Source organism: Hylobates moloch, unplaced genomic scaffold (genome assembly GCF_009828535.3).
Source record: "Hylobates moloch isolate HMO894 unplaced genomic scaffold, HMol_V3 SCAFFOLD_10, whole genome shotgun sequence".
In the NCBI taxonomy this organism is placed as follows: Eukaryota; Metazoa; Chordata; class Mammalia; order Primates; family Hylobatidae; genus Hylobates; species Hylobates moloch.
The window spans coordinates 82814468-82835310 of NW_026652285.1; the positions used below are offsets into that span (position 1 = coordinate 82814468).

At 36.6% G+C, this 20843-nt stretch overlaps 1 protein-coding gene across 3 annotated transcripts in view; it reads left to right on the forward strand.

Annotated features, from left to right (window-relative positions):
* The first annotated feature begins 428 nt into the window (after nt 1–428).
* The window catches only part of MUSK (muscle associated receptor tyrosine kinase), a 131573-nt gene continuing 111158 nt past the window's right edge, over nt 429–20843 (forward strand). For all 3 annotated transcript variants that reach the window (XM_032162682.1, XM_032162681.1, XM_032162683.1), the window contains exons 1-3: nt 429–621; nt 14469–14595; nt 18949–19100. In XM_032162682.1, the coding sequence (XP_032018573.1) occupies nt 543–621; nt 14469–14595; nt 18949–19100 (358 nt within the window). In that variant the 5' untranslated portion in view covers nt 429–542. The remainder of the gene's footprint in view (nt 622–14468; nt 14596–18948; nt 19101–20843) is intronic.

Consider the following 20843-nt stretch of genomic DNA (forward strand, 5'->3'; position numbering starts at 1 on the left):
GAAAAAAGATAGAGAATGGTTAAGACCCAAGACAGAGAGAAGGTACAAGGACTATTTGGTTGATAAAATCTGTAGGAATTGGAATGGGCTGAATGTGGGAGTGGGGGTGGGGTGAGAGATGGGGAGGAGTGAAGACTGAATAGAACCAGATTTCTGGTTTGAGTCCAGGAGAGGTGTTGTGCTGAGTCCGAAGGTCAGGACACCTATACCTCTGGGAATACAGCGATGGTTGCAAAAGGCATCTGGTATTGTCCTTCTGCCACTGTCTTAAAAGGGATTCTAAAGGGATTTTCTTGCCCTTGTTCCTCCAGCCCTACACTTGCATTACTGGCCTACGTGGATGCTCACCAGCTGGCTGTGTCCATCATTGCAGCCAAGTCTGAGAATTCCTGATTATACTTAGAGCCTGTGGAGCTGCTGACACAAACAGTCATTAGCAGACGACCCTTTTGCAACAAAGTATGCTTTAAAATGTAAACTGTGGAGGCATTTTCCTTGAGTTGCCCAGAAGGAACTTTGTCCCGCGTGAGCCTGGATTAATCATGAGAGAGCTCGTCAACATTCCACTGGTACATATTCTTACTCTGGTTGCCTTCAGCGGAACTGAGAAACTTCCAAAAGGTTGGTTTGAGCAATCATGTCTTCTTGTTGCCTTGTCATGGTTGTAAAGTGTGTGTGTATGAGATATGACGACGACTGATTTATAGTATGGTGGGCTTGGGTTTTACTTGAAGAAGTAAGGGTGAAATGTATGATGAGGGAGGAAACTATATAAATAAGCAATTGGTTGATGGTCTCCTCTCTACCAATATTTTACTCTGAAGTTCTGCAATAAAAAGCTTAGCCACATAGTGCATGCAGAGCTCTGACTTCCAGGGCAAAACATAAGCATGTACACTGCAAGTTATCAAGGTCTATTTTGTTTATGCGTATGTCGAATTTCAGGGTGGTCTAAGTGGATGATGAAAACCTTTTTGCATCAGGTTTGCCAGGAATAGAATCAACCCCATTCTCAGACATCCAGAGCATTTACTTCTGAATAAAAATCACTTTTATTTTCAATTTTAGCTTTGCCAAACTCTTAATAAATATTTTAGTTGCTAAAAATTGGAAATACAGAAAGATGTACACAATTTGCCTGTGTAATAAACCTGGAAGACAATGGATTCTAAATAACTTTGAAGCTGGAGTCATGATTTGGCTTGGCAAGAGACTGCAAAAGTTTTTTTCAGAGCCTTTGGAATGTACCGGAAATAACACCACCTCAGGGGAAAGGAAAGCAACTTAAGAAACTGACAAACACCTGTTGCAGTAGCAAGAATGTCCAGTGATATAGTTTCTGGCCAGTGTATTATGAAACTGCGACTAGCGTATTTGAAATCAGGAAGACTGGAAAGTATGTGATTTGCAAAGTGACTAAGGGCATCATTGAAATCTTTTTAAAAAAGACATGAGAAAGCAGAACGAGTGGTATCAATACAAGAGTTTTCAAATTTAATGTTATACCATAGAGTAAAAAGAGATTTTTGCTTCAGGACATGTTCAAATTAATGATTTTCCCTTTATACTAATCAAAGCACTGAAACAGTTTGTATTGTGTAGATAAATGAAGGTGGTATCTGTACATAGATGCGAAACATATCTTGAGATTTTGTGGTAAAGAATTTTCAAATTAAATGTTATACAATAGAGTAAAAAGAGTTTTTTGCTTTAGGACATGTTCAAATTAATAATTTTCCCTTAATATTAATCAAAGCTCTGAAACAGTTTGTATTGTGTAGATAAATGAAGGTGGTATCTGTATATAGATGCAAAACGTATCTTTAGATTTTGTGGTTCACTAAAAATTCTGGAGCCATAAGGTCGAGGTTCACATGCAAATAAGATACGGGTTTCTTCACAAACAATCTGATTTCACAGATTTTTTTGTTTCATTTTGTTGCTTCTCTTTTTCCATTTTACTTGAGTATAATAGTATCTTCAAATGTATTTAAACATTTAATTTCTAATGAATACTTTAAGGCATCTACAGATAAAAGAGACCCTAGATCTTTTCAAACAGCTAATAATAATCAGAAAGACTTAACATGGGCTTCAGATTATTTTAATACTTCCTGATCAAACAACGGATGTCCGGTAAGGCCGCTGGATGTTTGAACGTATGGGTTGTCTTAAGTAGTATTTGTATATTTCTAAACCGTGTGGTTACATAAAAATGATAGGGTGAAATACTAAAATACGGTCTTATAAAGAGCAGGACAATTGATTTTGATGATTCAAATAAGGATTTGTTGTACACACACACAACCCCCCCAAAATCTCTCTATCTGAATAAGTCTTAATTTATATTCTAGAAAGAATTGATTTTCATTTCCAAACTTTACAAATAAAGCCCTTAATTCAAATGCACACTATCTGTATTTTGAAAATATTGAAATATAGTGGCATAGAGATAACAAAGCCAGACACCCTGACTTTTAAATAAACTAACCAGATCATTCACCCAATTTCATTTCTTATAATTTATTTACTACTAGAATTAGGTTTTAAAATCAAAAAATTAAAGCAATTTTTTCTCAGTCTATTGTACTGTAAAATCTAAATTAGTATGAGTTTAACATCACCCTTAGCCAAAACACTATGTCTAGGAGAACAAATATTTATTTACTACATACACCAGTCCTGAGAATAACTAATATCATGAAAGCACAGTCCTTAAAATTTTAAATGTTGAAGGGTGAGGAATACATTGGTAGAAAAGAACCACAATAAAATATTATTATTATCATTATTATTATTATTATTTGAGACAGAGTCTCGTTCTGTCGCCAGGCTGCAGTGCAGTGGTGTGATTTCAGCTCACTGCAACCTCCTCCTCCCAGATTCAGGCGATTCTCCTGCCTCAGCCTCGCAAATACCTGGGACTACAGGCACAAGCCACCACACTCGGCTAATTTTTATATTTTTAGTAGAGACAGGGTTTCACCATGTTGGCCAAGATGGTCTCCATCTCCTGACCTTGTGATCTGCCTGCCTCGGCCTCCCAAAGTGCTGGGATTGCAGGCATGAGCCACCGTGCTGGCCATTATACTACTGAGACTAATAAAAATGGCCCACCCAAACTATTTCTACTATTTCTAGAAAACTACTGTTTTCCCTATTCTTGGCAGACGGTAATAACAAAAAGAGTTTTTTAGATAATATACTTCTTCCTAAGTCCTTTATCATGAATGAATAAAGGAAATTGTACAATACGTATTACCTAATAAATTGACATATTTAAAATAATACAAAAGTATTCAGGGGATTCTTTTCTGACTTTCTGCACATCATTTTTTGATAAAAATTAATACCCAACTTTGTAGAATTAATTGCTCATAGTTTTCATTTTAGCTTAATTGAGACTCCTAATGCCCAAAGATAAGGGCAAGAATCATTGTCTTTCTGAATCATTTCAACCAGTGATATTTTCAATGATGAATTCAACGCCATAACCCAAGTAACAGAATTTTACAAACTGTCGTTTATGAAAGTAGCCAATGTTTCACTGGATAATTGGCTTAACTACATACATCAATAACATTTAATGTTTTATCAGGGAGTATTAAATGTATGGTGTGATGTTAGATTCTGCAGAAGTATAAGAGTTCATGTAAGCAGCTCTGGATTTGCTTAATATGCACAAAGAACTGTCAAAAGTCTCACTTTCAAAATACCCCACTTACTACAATACCTTGAAGTGTTTGAGTGTAAGCGATTTTATCGTTAGATAGATTTGAACAACCTCCTCTTTTAAATTGTATGTATATAAGGATAGGATTCACAGATTCGACGTATGACTAAGTCAGGACTGACACAGCTGTCATTGAAATCCAGGACACACAGTCCTGGATGAATATTTTATATTGACGTGCACTGAAAGAGTTACTCATTGCATGTTTGAGTAAACAGAGTTGCTTCAAATATTATTGACCTTAAAGAAAAGAAGGAAGGAGAAGAAATTTCAAGATCTCTTTAAACTCTACCTTATTTCCAAAAGTAAATGAAGTAGGCAGCTTCTCAGTGAAATAAAACCTGATGTCGTTGAAGGAGAGTAACAAGTGAGGGGTGGAAAGGGGGCCTGAAAGGAGTGGCTCTATTCAGGAAGATGAGAGGATCACACGGGCCATGCTGAGAACCCAGCTGGGACTAGGAACTGCAGCTTTCTTTATAGTGCCCCTGACCTTAACATTTGCTGCACTATACCCAGCAGTGCTATGTGAACATAGGGTAGGGAGGACAGATGGCTGGATTAATTCAGGTCTGGCACTTTCCAGGGTCAGTACAGCTAAAGAACTAGAGAGTAAAGGAGTTGGAGTTATATGGCAGCATACCATGAGGTACAGTTTGGATCACGAAGTAAAACAAGGATATTTAAGGCTTGGAAGAGAAGGTTAAAAAGTTTAAACCAACCCCAAAGTGTTTTGTTATACTAAAAAAAATACTGCATTCATAATGTTAGAGAAACATGAATATTTTCCAAGTCAGATCCCTAATTTTACTAAAATAGAAAGGAGCAAATACACCTTGTTTCTTTATGTACCCAATCATTGGGTCATGTCAATCAAAAAATAATCAAAAGTTGGTAAGTCAATAGCCATATGCGAGAACCCATAAAATACAAAGGAAAGGTAATGTCACGTCCTTCTCATCAAGCAGTTGATATCCAAGTCAAGCTTTTCTTCGGGTCCAGAAAAGGATTGTGTTCATTTTCATGTATTTGTTATTCATGTATTCCTTGGATTGAGAGAAGAAATAGTGCCCTAGTTTAAACAAGCTCTGGCTGAGATGAAAGCTGGATAGTAGAATGAAAGTAAACAAGAGACAGTGTGCTGAGTCAACAAATATCATTAAATACAACTGATCCATGTGATTGCATCAATGAAAACTGGAAAGCAGATTTGGATAACTGGAAATATGGGCAATGTGGACTTTGCATTCTGTGTATAGAAACTGATATTGATGCACATCTTCTCTTTATCCATCTATGCATAATCGGTATGATCTTGAAGATGCAGTATGTCTTAGAGAAAGGAAGTATAAACCAACTTTAAACCTGAAGTTCAGCTAGTTCAGCTCTATCACTTCCTATTTTTGTGATATGTAGACAAGTTATGTAACCATTTTTAGTCTCCATTTCTGGTCTGCAAGTGGAAATATTAATAGTATCTACCTTTATGTTTTTTCGTGTGTTAAATAATATAATGAATAAAAAGTATAATGCATGGCACATACCAGATTCTTAATCACTTTTAGATGCTAATATTAGTAAAAACAGAGTCAAACTTCACACATGACTGTTATATCACTGAATCTTATGGGAAGGTGTTAACTTAATAAAGTTCTTTTTTTTTTCGAGACAGAGTCTTGCTCTGTCACCCAGGCTGGAGTACAATGGCACGATCTTGGCTCACTGTGACCTCCGCCTCCTGGGTTCATGCCATTCTCCTGCCTCAGCCTCCCGAGTAGCTGGGACTACAGGTGCCCGCCACCACGCCCAGCTAATTTTTTGGATTTTTAGTAGAGACGGGGTTTCACCGTGTTAGCCAGGATGGTCTCGATCTCCTGACCTCGTGATCCGCCCACTTTGGCCTCCCACAGTGCTGGGATTACAGGCGTGAGCCACTGTGCCCGGCCAGTAAAGTTCTTAGTAACACATTCCATATTTCTCCATGTCTATTTTCCAATACATTCTAAGACTTACTTCTTTGATCTTAACTGATCTCAACAGTTCATGTGACACCTCCAATGTGTCATCTCGTTGGAAAGATAACATTAATAGTAAGTCTATTACCTCTGCCACTTCTGCATCTGTGTATTGAGTGAAAATAAAACTAGTGCATAAAGTTTATCTCTTATAAAAGTAGCACATGGTATTTAAGATTGATTTTGAAAATGCAAAATACATAAAGTTTAAGACAGAAGAAGTCATCCATACTTCCAGGACTATTAACACATTGGCATATTTTCTTCCATTTTTTTTCTATGTATTTTTTAAAGTGCTAATAACATTGTGCTGCCTGCTATTTTTACCTAGCACTAAAGCATAAGCATATTCTATATTATTAATAATCTTCAAAACATCATGTGTGGTGACTAAGGAATATTCTGTTTAGATAACAGTGTGCTAGTATATGTTTAATATTCACCTCACTGAGAAAAAAAAAGACCTGGATTTGTTGCTCTTGTTTATTTCTGCAGTATAAACACTCTATAGTAAAAAACTCTATTGTGTCTGTGGCCAGTCTCAAGCTACTATCAAATACTGAGCACTGAGTTGGGAAATAGCATGTGTAGTAGCATCCTTCATATGTTATTTCTACCACACAGATACATTACAGATAACCTCGAGAACTTATATAATAATAAAATGTAGTTAAATCATTAGGAATGTCAAGTATTAATACTTTGTTTTTAATATACTTAACTATAAATGTATACAACTTAGTTTTTAATAATGATTGTATATAACAATCACCTCTCAAAATTCCTAAAAAATTACCAAGTGGCTCTTGCAAACCTGTGGAAGACAAAACTGTGTGCCTCAATCTTCTCCCACTTGACTACAATTAATAGAATTTAGTACAATTGATCTGTTTTCTGCAGTAAAAGTGACCTATATGCCTTCCTATATGTGAGATTATTTCCTTAGGATAGGTTCCCGGAGATGATGATGATGATGATGATGATATTATTACTATTCTGGAGATAGAGTCTTGCTCTGTCACACAGGCTGGAGTACAGAGGTGCAATCACAGCTCACTGAAGCCTTGAACTCCTAGGCTCAATTGATCCTCCCACCTCAGCTTCTTCCCAAGTAGCTGGGATTACAAAGTGCGTGCACCCACGCCAGCTAATTTTTAAATTTTTTGTAGAGACGTGGTTTTTCTGTGTTGCCCAGCCTGGTCTCAAACTCCTAGGCTCAAGTGATCCTCCCACCTCGGCCTCAAAAGTGCTGGGATTACAGGCATGAGCCACCAACCACACCCTGCCTGAGAAAAAATATTAATGGTATAATAAATTTGAATGTAATAAAGAAGAGGAAAACAATTGAACAGCCTGGGTTTCTTTTTCTAAATTATAGAATCAAGTAACATTTGCACAGTGCTCCATGTGGACCAATGACAATTTTAAATGGTTTCCATTTATTTATTCCTTGTGACGAGCTTATGTGGAGGCTTTATATTATCTCGATCTATAGCTGAGACACTGAGGTTAAGTGTGGTTAACTGACTTGCAGAGTGGGTAAGTGATGGAGCTGGGATGTGAATTCAAGTCCTGTGCTACATTGCCTCTTTTTTTTTTTTTTTTTTTTGAGACAGAGTCTTGCACTGTCGCCCAGGCTGGAGTGCAGTGTCGTGATCTCGGCTCACTGCAAGCTCCGCCTCCCAGGTTCACGCCATTCTCCTGCCTCAGCCTCCCAAGTAGCTGGTACTACAAGTGCCCGCCTCCACGCCCGGCTAATTTTTTGTATTTTTAGTAGAGACCGGGTTTCACCGTGTTAGCCAGGATGGTCTCGATCTCCTGACCTCGTGATCCGCCCGCCGCGGCCTCTCGAAGTGCTAGGATTACAGGCGTGAGTCACCGCGCCTGGCCACTACATTGCCTCTTAATGTCTAGTTGCTCAATATTTTTTTTTTTTTTTTTTGCCTGGTTTTCATAGTGAGACTGAGTCTCACTCTGTCACCCAGGCTGGAGTGCAGTGGTGCGATCTCGGCTCACTGCAATCTCCACCTCCTGGGTTCAAGTGATTCCTGCCTCAGCTTCCCCGAGTACCTGGGATTACAGGCCTGCACTACCACACCCAGCTAATTTTTGTATTTTTAGTAGAGACGGGGTTTTACCATGTTGGCCAGGAATCTCTTGAACCCATGATCCTCCCCGCCTCAGCCTCCCAAAGTGCTCGGATTACAGGCGTGAGCCACTGCGCCCGGCCTAGTCTTTCTTTTTAAACAGTAAAAGCATTCAACATCATCAATTAACCTTTGGGCTCATTGTTAACCACACTCCACAAGCTTAATAAAATATTGTTTTTGTTCTTTATCTCTCAATATCTAGATGATTATACTATTAATTGCTTATTTCATTTATTCGTTGTTTAGAAAATAACTTCTTATTGAGATTGACTTTCTCAAACTTTATGAATTACAAGTTTGCTTCCATTGCATTTTGAAAATTAACATTTCTTTGGCATTCTATCTGCTACAATTTTTTTCTATTATGAAAGCAATATGTATTCATTGTTTAAAATAATCCTGTAAGATACAGAAAAACAAAAATATAAAATTACACATAATACTCATAGCAAGGGATAAATGCTCTTAGCATTTTGCTATTCATTCTTTCAGTCTCTCTCATATATGTGTGTGTATGTATATGTGTATATGTTGTATATATACACATACACACACATATATATAATATATGTGTGTGTATGTATGTAATTTTATTTTTTAAAGTTCTGGGGTACATGTGCAGGATGTGCAGTTTTGTTACATAGGTAAACATATGCCATGGTGGTTTGCTGCACCTATCACCCATCACCTAAATAATTGGGCTCAGCATGTATTAGCTATTTTTCCTAATGCTCTCCCTCCCCCAATCCCACCTGCTGACAGGCCCCAGTGTGTGTTGTTCCCTTCCCTGTGTCCATGTGTTCTCATTGTTCAGTTCCCACTTATAAGTGAAAACATGCGGTGTTTGCTTTTCTGTTCCTGCATTAGTTTGCTGAAGATAATGGCTTCCAGCTCTATCCATGATCCTGCAAAGGACATAATCTCATTCCTTTTTATGGCCGCATAGTATTCCATGGTGTATATGTACCACATTTTCTTTATCCAGTCTATCATTGATGGTCACTTGAGTTGATTCCATGTCTTTGCTATTGTGAATAGTGCTGCAGTGAACACAGGTGTGCATGTGTCTTTACAAATTTCAGAGGCTATTACTTCATTGAGGAAAGAGAAGCATTTAAATAAGAAGCTCTCTCTTCAGCTTCCTACCAGCAAAGGGAAAAAACCTACCTCTCTGCATCCATCTTGTCCACCTTCTCCCTCACTGTGCTTAAGAGGACTTTCTCTTCCCATCCTTGGTTAACCCGTCTTTCTTCCTCTAAGCCCCACATTTATCTGCTTTCTCAGGGACCTATTTCCCTCAATTATCTCCTGTTTTTCTCCAATGTCCTGCATTTTTGCTTCTACCAGGTGCTTCCAGTCAGTATTTAAACCCACTCTTGTCACCATAGTCACCTCCAGCACCATGCAGCCCCTTTCTTCCCTTCTATTGTTAAACTCTGCTGCAAAAAGACGTCTTCCCTCTGCTCAGTTTCCACTTCCTTATCACCACCTAACCCCCACGGCTGCAATCTGGCTTCCACCAAATCTGCAAGCACCAAAATCAACATGACCTCCTCATCAGGAAACTCAATGGGCACTTTTAGGTCCTTATTTAACTTAACATCTTGGCAGCATTTGATTCTCCCTCTTTTGTGAAACTTGTGCTACTCTTGGGCTCTGCCAATAGCCTCCACTGGCTTTGCTTACAACTCTGATTTCTTCCTCTCAGTCTCCTTTCTAACTTCTTCATTCTTGCGCCCATCTTTTATAAATGTTTGTGTTTTCTTCTAATTGGCTTAGGTCACCAACCTCCCTCCGTCTTCAGGCTTTCACGGGTACCGTTTCCTCTGCCTGGGACACTCTTTTCTCTCCACTGCACCAAGCCAAATTTGAATCAGCCTGTGAATGTGTGTGAATGTATTGTGTAGTTTTTTTTTTTATTCCTAGTTTTATCAAGTTCAGTGGTTGAGAAACATTATTTATCATGTTAAAGAAATACTATTATATTCCTACTCTACTAATGGTTTTCAAGTAGGGAATGGATAGTTAACTCTGTTACTGCCTTTTTGACTGTGACAGGTATCTTTTAAACTATGACTATAGTAAATCCTGTTTAAACGACTTTTCTATTAAATTATCCTTATATTTTTGCAAGGATTTTTTTCTGCCTAAATGCATAGTAATAATTTTGAAATTTATGATTAAATTTGCTTTTTAAAATTTTACTTTAGGGCTTTACATCCTGCTTGACTTACATTAGCACTGTTTTATTCCAAAGATTGATTTGAGAAGCTTTCTACATTTTATATTCCCTATAGCTTTTGTTTGTTTTTGAGACAGGGTCTTCTGTGTCACCCAGGCTGGAGTGCAGTGGTGCAATCACAGCTCACTGCAGCCTTGACCTCCTGGGCTCAAGTGATCCTCCTACCTCAGGCTCCCAAGTAGCTGGGACTACAGATGTGTGCCACCTGTACCCGGCTAATTTTTTTTTTTTTTTTTGTATTTTTTGTAGAGATGCAGTCTTGCCATGTTGCCCAGTCTGGTCTCAAACACCTGGGTCCTTCAGTGGATCCTCCTGGGCTCAATGGATCATCCTGCCTCAGCCTCCCAAAGTGTTGAGATTACAGGTATGAGCCACTGCACCTGGCTCCTTGTAGCCTTTATGTAACTTGAGACTTAATTCTTTCTTAAAAGTTTTTTAAAACTTACCTGAAAAACTTTGGGGCATTATATTTTTTTCAGAAGTATTCTTTGATAATCTAATCTTTTTCTTCTGTGAATATTGTTGATGATTTTACCACACCCTTTACTACATGCGAACAATTTTGTTTTTAAAATTCTTAATTCTTTGGATTTTAGTTTTTAAATATTCATTACTGTTTAGCTCTGTTGAATTGTGGTCCAAGAATGTGACATATAATCTATGTTTTTAAAATTTATTTAAGCTTTAGTTTTCATGGGCATTTGAAAATATGTGTCATCTATCAGGGCTTAGAGTTGATGTGCATATCTGTTTAATTAATGTTACTAATTCTGTTATTCTGCTTTACTACATATATATTTTTATCTTTTGATCTATAAACAGGATGGGGATTTTTTGTTGTTGTTTTTTTTTTTTTTACTATCCTTTTATTGCCTATTTCTTACAGATTTTATTATGGTTAGAAAATACAGACTATATAAAATCAATTCTTTGAGCTGGGTTAAAATCTCCTATGTAGCTTGGTATATTTTCTTTATGTTTGAATGTTTCATCTATGCGTCATTTACAAAATGTATTCTCTAATTGTTTCATTGTTTTATAAATGTACATTATATGTAGTGTTAATTTTGATGTTTATATCTTCTATATCTTTACTGTAGTTCTGTTTGATTTATTAGTGTCTGAAGGAGATCTCTTAAAGGCTTACATTATGCTAAAACATTTCTCCATGTACTCTTGTAATAATTTTACTTTTGGGTTTGAGTCCATATTTTTAAATAATTAAGTTTCATGATTGTTGTATCTTTTTATGGCTTGTTCCTTTTATCATTAAGTAATGTTTCTTTTTTCTTATAAATGCATATGCCCTTATATTACATTTTTCTTATATTGCTATTGCTATGTCACTTTCTTTGGGATATTGTTTGCTTTATACATATTTTCTCTCCCCTCTATTTTTAACATTTCTGTTTTATTTTATTTAGGTGTCTCTTTTGTGTTTGATAGCATCTGTCATTTCATAGGTCAGCTTATACCATGAGCACTTACTGTGATTTCTGGTATATTTGGACTTGTTTCTTCCATATTATTTTATGTCTTCTGTTAACCATGCTTTTTCTTGGCTTATTTATTCCTCCTCTTCTTCCCATTTGTTTTTGCTTTTGTTTTTGACTGATAAAGCCTTTCTGGTACCTCTTTTTTTCTCCTGTTGTTTTGGAAGTTTTGCATTTTATCTATTTTTTAGTGGTAACCATTAATAAAGTTTTAACATAATCATTTAACCATAGATTTTTCTTTGTTTGAAGTTATTCAATATTTCTGTCCTCTTGTTGTTTATGGTGAAGAGCTTAGCATTTTTTAACTACTTTAGCATTTTAAATTTCTTCCCTGAACTTTGATCTTATAATTGTCTAGAATTTAATTCCACTCTTTTTTAAACACAAAAATTCATGATTTTTTTTAATATTCCATAGTATGTTAAAATTGCAATGATATTTCACCACCATTTATGCTATTGTTTTTTATAACTCACCCCTTTCTTTCTGGTATAAATTATTCCTTACTGAGTTTATTTACTCTAGTAACTATTTCAGAGAAAATCTCTGTGTGGTAAACACTTTCAATATTTGTTTATAAGGGTTCTGACTTTAAAATTATTACCTAAGCTAGCTGTATAATTCTAAGCTAACAGTTATTTCTACTCAGTCATGTAAAGGTATTAGCATATTGCCTTTTGGTATCAATTGTTGTTGCTGAATAATCTCAGGTTACCCAAAATTGGCATTCCTATTTAGGAATTAATCTTTTTCTTTCTGGTAGAGTACGATTTTATTTATCTTTAATTTTTACAGTTTTAATTCAATGTGTCCAAGTATGAATTTCTTTTATTTTTTTCTGAGACAGAGTCTCCCTCTATCACGCAGGTTGGAGTGCAGTGGTGCGATCTCAGCTCACTGCAGCCTCCACCTCCTGGGTTCAAGCGATTCTCATACCTCAGCCTCCCACACAGCTGGGACTACAGGTATGCACCACCATGTCCAGCTAAATTTTTTGTATTTTTAGTAGAGACAGGGTTTCACCATGTTGGCCAGGATGGTCTTGAACTCCTGAGCTCAAGTGATCTGCCCTCCTCGGCCTCCCAAAGTGCTGGGATGACAGGTGTGAGCCACCATGCCCAGCTGTATTTCTTTTTTAAATCTGTCTTGTCATTTGGTGGGTACTTTCAACTTAATATTTCTGGGTTTCTTTTTCAGTTTTGAAAAATTATCAGCTATTTATCTCTTTATATATTGCTTCTGGGCTGCTCCCCTCTTTTATTTTTCTCAAACTTCTATCAGAGGTGTATTAGTGCCTGTCACTCTATACTTTATATCTCCTAACAGACTTTAATAGTGTCCATGTCTGTATTTCTTTGTACTATGTTCTGTATATTATAATGATTATTCTGTTGAAAAGCTGGGAAGAACGTGGCCCTGATGACTGTGTATAAGATGTCATTTTACATAAAAATTCTGCTTTCTTATTTCAACTACTATCTTTCAACTTTTTTATTTACTCCTTTTGTGAAGGCCTTATAAATACAGTTTTGTTCATTTAAACAGTACATCAGTCACTGTGCTCACCCTGGGAATTAAAAGATGTCTAAAACATGATCCCTGACCTAAAGCTCAAGGTTTTAATAATTGAGTGTGGAACAAAGACGTAAACAGATCATTTTAATAGTATCTGTGTGACAAGTGACATTATAAGAATGACATTTACAGGATAACATAAGGTTAAGGGAAAGGGCATTTGGAACTGCCGAGCATGTCAGGGAAAGTGGAAGGAGATGGATGCTTAAACTGAATCCTAAAAGATAAAATGACATGAGCAAGGGAGATATGGGGCAAGTAAAACACTCCCACTCACCATTTTTTCTCACTCTCAGCAGATGAGCTTGCCTTTGACTTTACCAAAAATAATAAGGTTTATTCAGAAAGTGGATGTATCTTTTATGGCCAAACAATGTGCCAGTCTGTTCTAGTTGCTCTATAAGTCTGTCACTGACTATTTCACCTCTAAACATCAATCATACTTATTTGGCTTTGATTTATACCTTGCCCTTTAACTGAAGCGACCATATAATTTACTGTATAAATGCAGGTAGCCCTCATTTCACAGAGGAGTGAGAAAAAAGAAAGGACCATGTCTGTAGCCTTTCCTCCCGTTGTCTTACAAAAAATGAAATAGAACAAAACAGCTTTGAGATATAATTCACATACCATGCGCTTTACCCATCAAAGTGTACAATTCACAAAGTGGTGTCTCTTCATTCTCTAGTTATATGCCAAAGTGAATTCTCTATAAATCTGATGAAGCTTAAACTTCAGATTCTCTCATTTGCAGGAGGCCTTTCTAAAACCCTCAGTAAGCTTTAGCAATGTGCTTTTATGAGTGTCTATTTTTATAAAATTATGGGAAAATTGTTCTTAAAAAACAATTTTTTAAATTATTATCCTCTTCCACCCTGACTTCCCTTCAGACTCACTTCCTTTTACGCTGATGATACTGGGGTGGCCACAGAAATTTTGTATTCATAATTTTATATTTTTTCTTTAAAAAGTACACTCAAATTGCACAAACTTGGGCCCCATAAAACTTGGATCTGCCTCTCCTCATATATCATAAATTCTAAGCCCTGCTCTCCTGAGAGACTTCTCTTTTGATTTTCAAATGCCTAGTTTGGAGGTAGAAACAACATTCTTTACATAAGCTCTTCCTTTCTTTTGGCAAATTTCTACTCTGGGGAAACAGAGTTCTCATTCAGGTATGTAATGGCTTCTGACTGCTTAAGGAAGGGTTAGTAAACAAAATTCTAGAATGTTCTCTTTTGATTTCTCCTTTCCTCTCAGCTCCTGTCATCACCACTCCTCTTGAAACAGTGGATGCCTTAGTTGAAGAAGTGGCTACTTTCATGTGTGCAGTGGAATCCTACCCCCAGCCTGAGATTTCCTGGACTAGAAATAAAATTCTCATTAAGTAAGTATTCCAAATTTTAATTTTTTAAAATTTTTGTGGGTATATAGTATGTGTATTTATATGTATATATTTATGAAGTAGATGAGATGTTTTGATACAGGCATGCAATGTAAAATAAGTACCTCATGGAGAATGGGGTATCCATCCCCTCAAGCATTTATCATTTGAATTACAAACAATCCAATTACACAGTTTAAGTTATTTTAAAATGTATAACTAAGTTACTGTTGACTATAGTCATTCTGTTGTCTTATCAAATAGTAGGACTTTTTCATTCTTTCTATTTTTTTTGTACCCACTAAACATCCCCTACTCCCCCACCCCCATCCCTGTACTACCCTTTCCAGCCTCTGGTAACCAACCTTTTACTCTCCATGTCCATGAGTTCAATTGTTTTGATGTTTAGATCCCACAAATAAGTGAGAACATGCACTGTTTGTCTTTCTGTGCCTGGCTAATTTCACTTAACATAATGATCTCCAGTTCCATCCATGTCTTTGCAAATGATTGAATCTCATTATTTTTATGGCTGAATAATACTCCATTGTGTATATGTACCACATTTTCTTTATCCATTCATCTGTTAATGAACATGTAGGTTGCTTCCAAATCTTAGTTACTATAAACAGTGCTTCAACAAACATAGGACTGCAGATAGCTCTTTGATACACTGATTTCCTTTCTTTTGCTTATATATCCAGCAGTGGGATTGATAGATCATACAGTAGCTCAATTTTTAGTTTTTTGAGGAAACTTCAAACTATTCTCCACAGTGGTTGTACTAATTTACATTCCCACATCAACAGTGTACAAGGGTTCCCTTATCTGCACATCCTTGCCAGCATTTGTTATTGCATGTCTTTTGGATATAAGCCATTTTCACTGAGGTGAGATGATATCTCATTATAGTTTTTATTTGCATTTCTCTGATGATCAATGATGTTGAGCACTTTTTCATATGCCTGCTTGCCATTTGCATGTCTTTTTTGAGAAATTCTTCAAATCTTTTGCCTATTTTTGATTGGATTAATAGATTTTTTACTGTAAAGTTGTTTGAGTTCTATAGGTATTCTGGTTACTAATCCTTTGTCAGATGGGTAGTTTGCAAATATTTTCTCCCATTCTACGGGTTGTCTCTTCACTTTGTTTACTGTGTCCTTTGCTGTGCAGAAGCCTTTTAACTTGATGTGATCCCCTTTGTCCATTTTTGTTTTGGTTGCCTGTGCTTGTGGGTATTGCTCAAGAAATTTTTGCCCAGACCAATGTCCTGGAGATTTTCCCCAATGTGTTCTTGTAGTAGTTTCATAGTTTGAAGTCTTAGATTTAAGTCTTTAATCCATTTTGATTTGATTTTTGTATATGGAGAGAGATGGGGTCTAATTTCATTCTTCTGTATGTGGATATCCAGTTTTCCACACATCGTTTACTGAAGAGACTGTCTTTTTCCCAGTGTATATTCTTGGTAACTTTGTCGAAAATGAGTTCACTGTATGTGTGTGGATCTCTTTCTGGGTTCTCTGTTTTGTCCCATTGGTCTATGTGTCTCTTTTGATGCAAGTACCATGCTGTTTTGGTTACTCTAGCTCTGTAGTATGATTTGAAGTAAGGCAATGTGATTCCTCCAGTTTTTTAATTTTTGCTTAAGAGAGGTTTGCCTATTCTGGGCCTTTCGTGGTTCCACATAAATTTTAGTTTTTTTTTTTTCTATTTCTGTGAAGAATGTCATTGGTATTTTGATAGGAATTGCATGGAATCTGTAGATTGCTCTCGGTATTATGGACATTTTAACAATATTGATTCTTCCAATCCATTAATATGGAATATTTTCCCATTTTTTGGTGTCCTCGTGAATTTCTTTCATTGGTTTCTTATAGTTTTCATTATAGAGATCTTTCACTTCTTTAATTCCTAGCTATTTAATTTTATGTGTGGCTACTGTAAATAGGATTATTTTAAAATTTATTTTTCATATTGTTCATTGTTGGCATATCCAGATGTTACTAATTTTCATATGTTTATTTTATTTTGTATTTTGTTTATTTTGTATGTTTATTTTGTTGAATATTATTTTTTATTCCACTTTGCTGAATTTATCAGTTCTAATAGTTTTCTGTGGAGTCTTTAAGTTTTTCCAAATATAAGAGCATATCATCTGCAAACATAGATAATTCTTCCCTTCCAATTTGGATGGTCCTTTATATCTTTCTCTTGTCTGATTGCTCTAGGTAGGACTTCCAGGACTGTGTTGAATAACAGTGGTGACAGTGGGCATCCTTGTTGCACTCCAGATTAGAGGAAAGACTTTCAGTTCTTCCTCATTCAGTATGATACTACTAGCTGTGGGTCCGTCGTATATGGCTTTTATTATTTTGAGGTATTTTCCATCTATTTTTTGAGGGTTTTTATCATGAAGGTATGCTGAATTTTTATCAAATGCTTTTTCAGCATATACTGAAATAATCATATGGTTTTTACCTTTCATCTGTTGATATGATGTATCACATTGATTGGTTTGCATATGTTGAACTATCCTTGTATTCCAGGGATAAATTCCACTTGGTCACGATAGATGATCTTTCTAATGTATTGTTGACTTTGGTTTGCTAATATTTTGTGCAATCTGGATAGGCTGATAATCCCAAATCATCAAGTCCTGGTTCCTTTTTTGCTTAGCAGTTTTTCCATCCACTTATCTTTTTCCTCTTGAATTTTACTATATCCAGCAAAAAGAAATGAGGCCACAGTTTCAACACATTGCTTAGAAATTTCCTCAGCTAAATATCTGAGTTCATCATTCACAAGCTTTTTTTCCACATGATTGCAGGACATCATTCAGCTAAGTTCTGTGTCCCACACAACAAAGATCCCCTTTTCTTCCTTTCCCAGTAACATGCTCCTCATTTCCACCCAAGTCCTCACCAGCAGTGCTTTGAACATACATGTTTCTACCAACAGTCTGTTCACGATAATGTAGGTATTCTTTAAGATGATTTAGATTTTCTCTACCATGCAACTCTCTTCCTTCCAATTCCTCAGGAGCAGAATCATTAACATGCATATTTCTATTAACAGTCTCTTCGAGGAAATATAGGCTTTTTCTAGCATGCTCTTCAAAATATTTTTTGGTTCTAACTATTCCTCAATTGCAAAGCCACATCCACATTTTTAGGTATTTGTTGCAGCAGCATCACATTTCCAGGTACCAAAATTTGTATTTATTTCCTATTCTTGCTGTAACAAATTACCACAAACTTAGTGGCCTAAAACAACATAAACGCACTATGTTATAGTTCTGGAGGTCCCAAGTATGAAATAAATCTCTCTGGGCTAAAATCAAAGTGTTGGCAGGGCTGAGTTCCTTCTGGAGGCTCTAGGGAAGAATTTGATTTCTTGCCTTTCCCAGCTTCTAGAGGCTCCCTCCTCCACTTATAACACTAGCAGTGGCACCACTCTGACTTCTGCCTCCATTGTCATACCTCCCTTTATCAATCTGCCTCCCTCTTCCATCTTTTAAGGATACTTATAATTACACAGGGCCCATTTGAATAGTCCAGAACACTCCATTTTAAGATTCTTAGCATCTGCAAAATAAGGTAACATATTGACAGATTTTGGTGAATAAGAGAAGGACCTTTGTGGGACTGTTATTCTGCTCACCACACACATTTGGCATAAAAAAAACTCTTATTTGGTTAAAAGAAACTCTCTTTTATATTGCTGCTTCTCTTCCAATTTCTTTCTATTGCCGTAATTCCTTTCTCAACAAATGGTTTGCATATAATTAAATAGATAATATATGTAAAGCATATATATTTTTAGTTTGAAGTTGTTTTCCTTCCTTATGTGTCCCAAGTAACTAGAAGTGTGCCTGGCACTTGTTAGCATACAATAAGTAATTGTTTAACGGAAGAATGAATATTCAACTAATCATTAGTTACTTCTATAAATAATTAACCCTTTCTGTTCGTCGTATTTATACGTATGCATGTTCATAATCTATTAATAGCTGCTGCTTCCCAGAAATTATTGGGAGAAGACACCTATATCTTGGTTTTATATGCTTTCCTGAATAAAGTAAACTTGACATTTTGTCTTATCAGTAGGTATCACTCTTTGAAAGCGTTTTTGAAGGACTATGGTACTTTGACTATTAGACCCTAAGAAAGATGAGTATATAATGTTAGCTTTATATTATCAAGTAAGGTTATTCCATTATTCAGAACTCACTCAATTTTCCTCTCACCTTTATTCTACTTCCTCATTAACAAGTCATCAGTTTGATAAATTAATCATGGCAAAAAAAAAAAATCACAGATGAAGCACTAATCTGTCATTTTTCTCTGTGACCTGCAGGCTCTTTGACACCCGGTACAGCATCCGGGAGAATGGGCAGCTCCTCACCATCCTGAGTGTGGAAGACAGTGATGATGGCATTTACTGCTGCACGGCCAACAACGGTGTGGGAGGAGCTGTGGAGAGTTGTGGAGCCCTGCAAGTGAAGATGAGTGAGTGGGAAAGAGATTCGTCTATTGATTTGAAAGTTAACTTGGTACACTTAGTTTTGTATTTATTTTTCATATATTTTTTTGAGACAGAGCCTCACTCTGTTGCCCAGGCTGGAGTGCAGTGGCACGATCTTGGTTCACTGCAACCTCCACCTCCTGGGTTCAAGTGATTCTCCTGCCTCAGGCTCCCGAGTAGCTGGGACTACAGGTGTGTGCCACCACACCTGGGTGCTTTTTCGATTTTTAGAAGATATAGGGTTTCACTGTGTTGGCCAGGCTGGTCTTGAACTCCTGACCTCAGATGATCCGCCCGCCTCGGCCTCCCAAAGTGCTGGGATTACAGGTGTGAGCCACTGTGCCTGCCCTGACTTGGTACACTTTAAAACATTTAGTAAATAGAGATTTTCTCAGGCCTGGTGGTTCAGCAGTGAGAGAAGCTCAAGTTCAAAGCACAACCCCGAGGCCAGTTAATCCCACACCTCTTATGCCTGCCATCAACCACTACTCTAAGGCAAGCCTCTCAATTCTCTATCTTTTCCCATTTTCTTACCTTCACTTATCTCCTGACTTCTTCCACCCTGAATTCTTTCACCAGGAAACCTTCCTCTAAAACCTTTACCTTACACCTGTGAAACACAACCAAACACCCTTTTTGTTTCTAACCTCTTTGCAGACACTTCTACCCTTTTGCCTTATTTCAAATTTGATATTCTTCTGAGTGATTTTCTGCTTCAGTGGAAGCTGTTCTATTTTCCCCACTTAATGTCTACAAGGCTGCCAAACACTAATAGGTAATCTCCCGGCCCTCAGTGTTGCTTTTAAACCATTCTATTTTGTATTCCTATACAAAATCTTTCCTCTGATGAGGGCTTATGCCATTCTGACCTATCGTTTCTCTAACTGTATTCATCATGTCATTTACTCTTCTAGGCACTTCCCCATATTTATTAAAAACTTTGATTCCAGGCTTACTATCTTTGTATCCATCTCTACCCCTGCAGTCACCCTAAGAAATTTTAACAGCCATGAAATAGAACCACTAGCCACTTAATTCTCACAATTCCTTGACCTCCACAAATCCAGTGATGTTTGTCTTTTTTTTTCAATTTTAAGGCTCATACTTTTAATCACTATGTACACATATATGTAGTAGTTTAGGTAAGTCTACCACTATGAGGAAAGATGGTTTTATTTTTTTTTTAACTTTCATTTTGAGTTCAGAGGTACATCTGCAGAATGTGCAGGTGTTTTACATAGGTAAACATGTGCCATGGTGGTATACCACACAGATCATCGCATCACCTAGGTATTAAGCCTAGCATCCATTCTGTTCTTCTTGATGTTCTCCCTCCCCACACCAACACCCCCGACAGGCCCCAGTGTGTGCTGTTTCCCCCAATGTGCTCATGTGTTCCCATCGTTAGCTCCCACTTATAAGTGAGAACATGCAGTGTTTGGTTTTCTGTTCCTGCATTAGTTTACTGAGGATAATGGCTTCCAACTCCATCCATGTCCCTGCAAAGGACATGATTTCATTCCATTTTATGGCTATGTAGTATTTCATGGTGTATAAGTACCACATTTTCTTTATCCAGTCTATCATTAATGAGCATTTAGGTTGTTTCTGTTGTTGTTTTTTTTGTTATATATATTTATATATAAATATATATAGTTATACATATTTATATATAAATATATATAGTTATACATATTTATATATAAATATATATAGTTATACATATT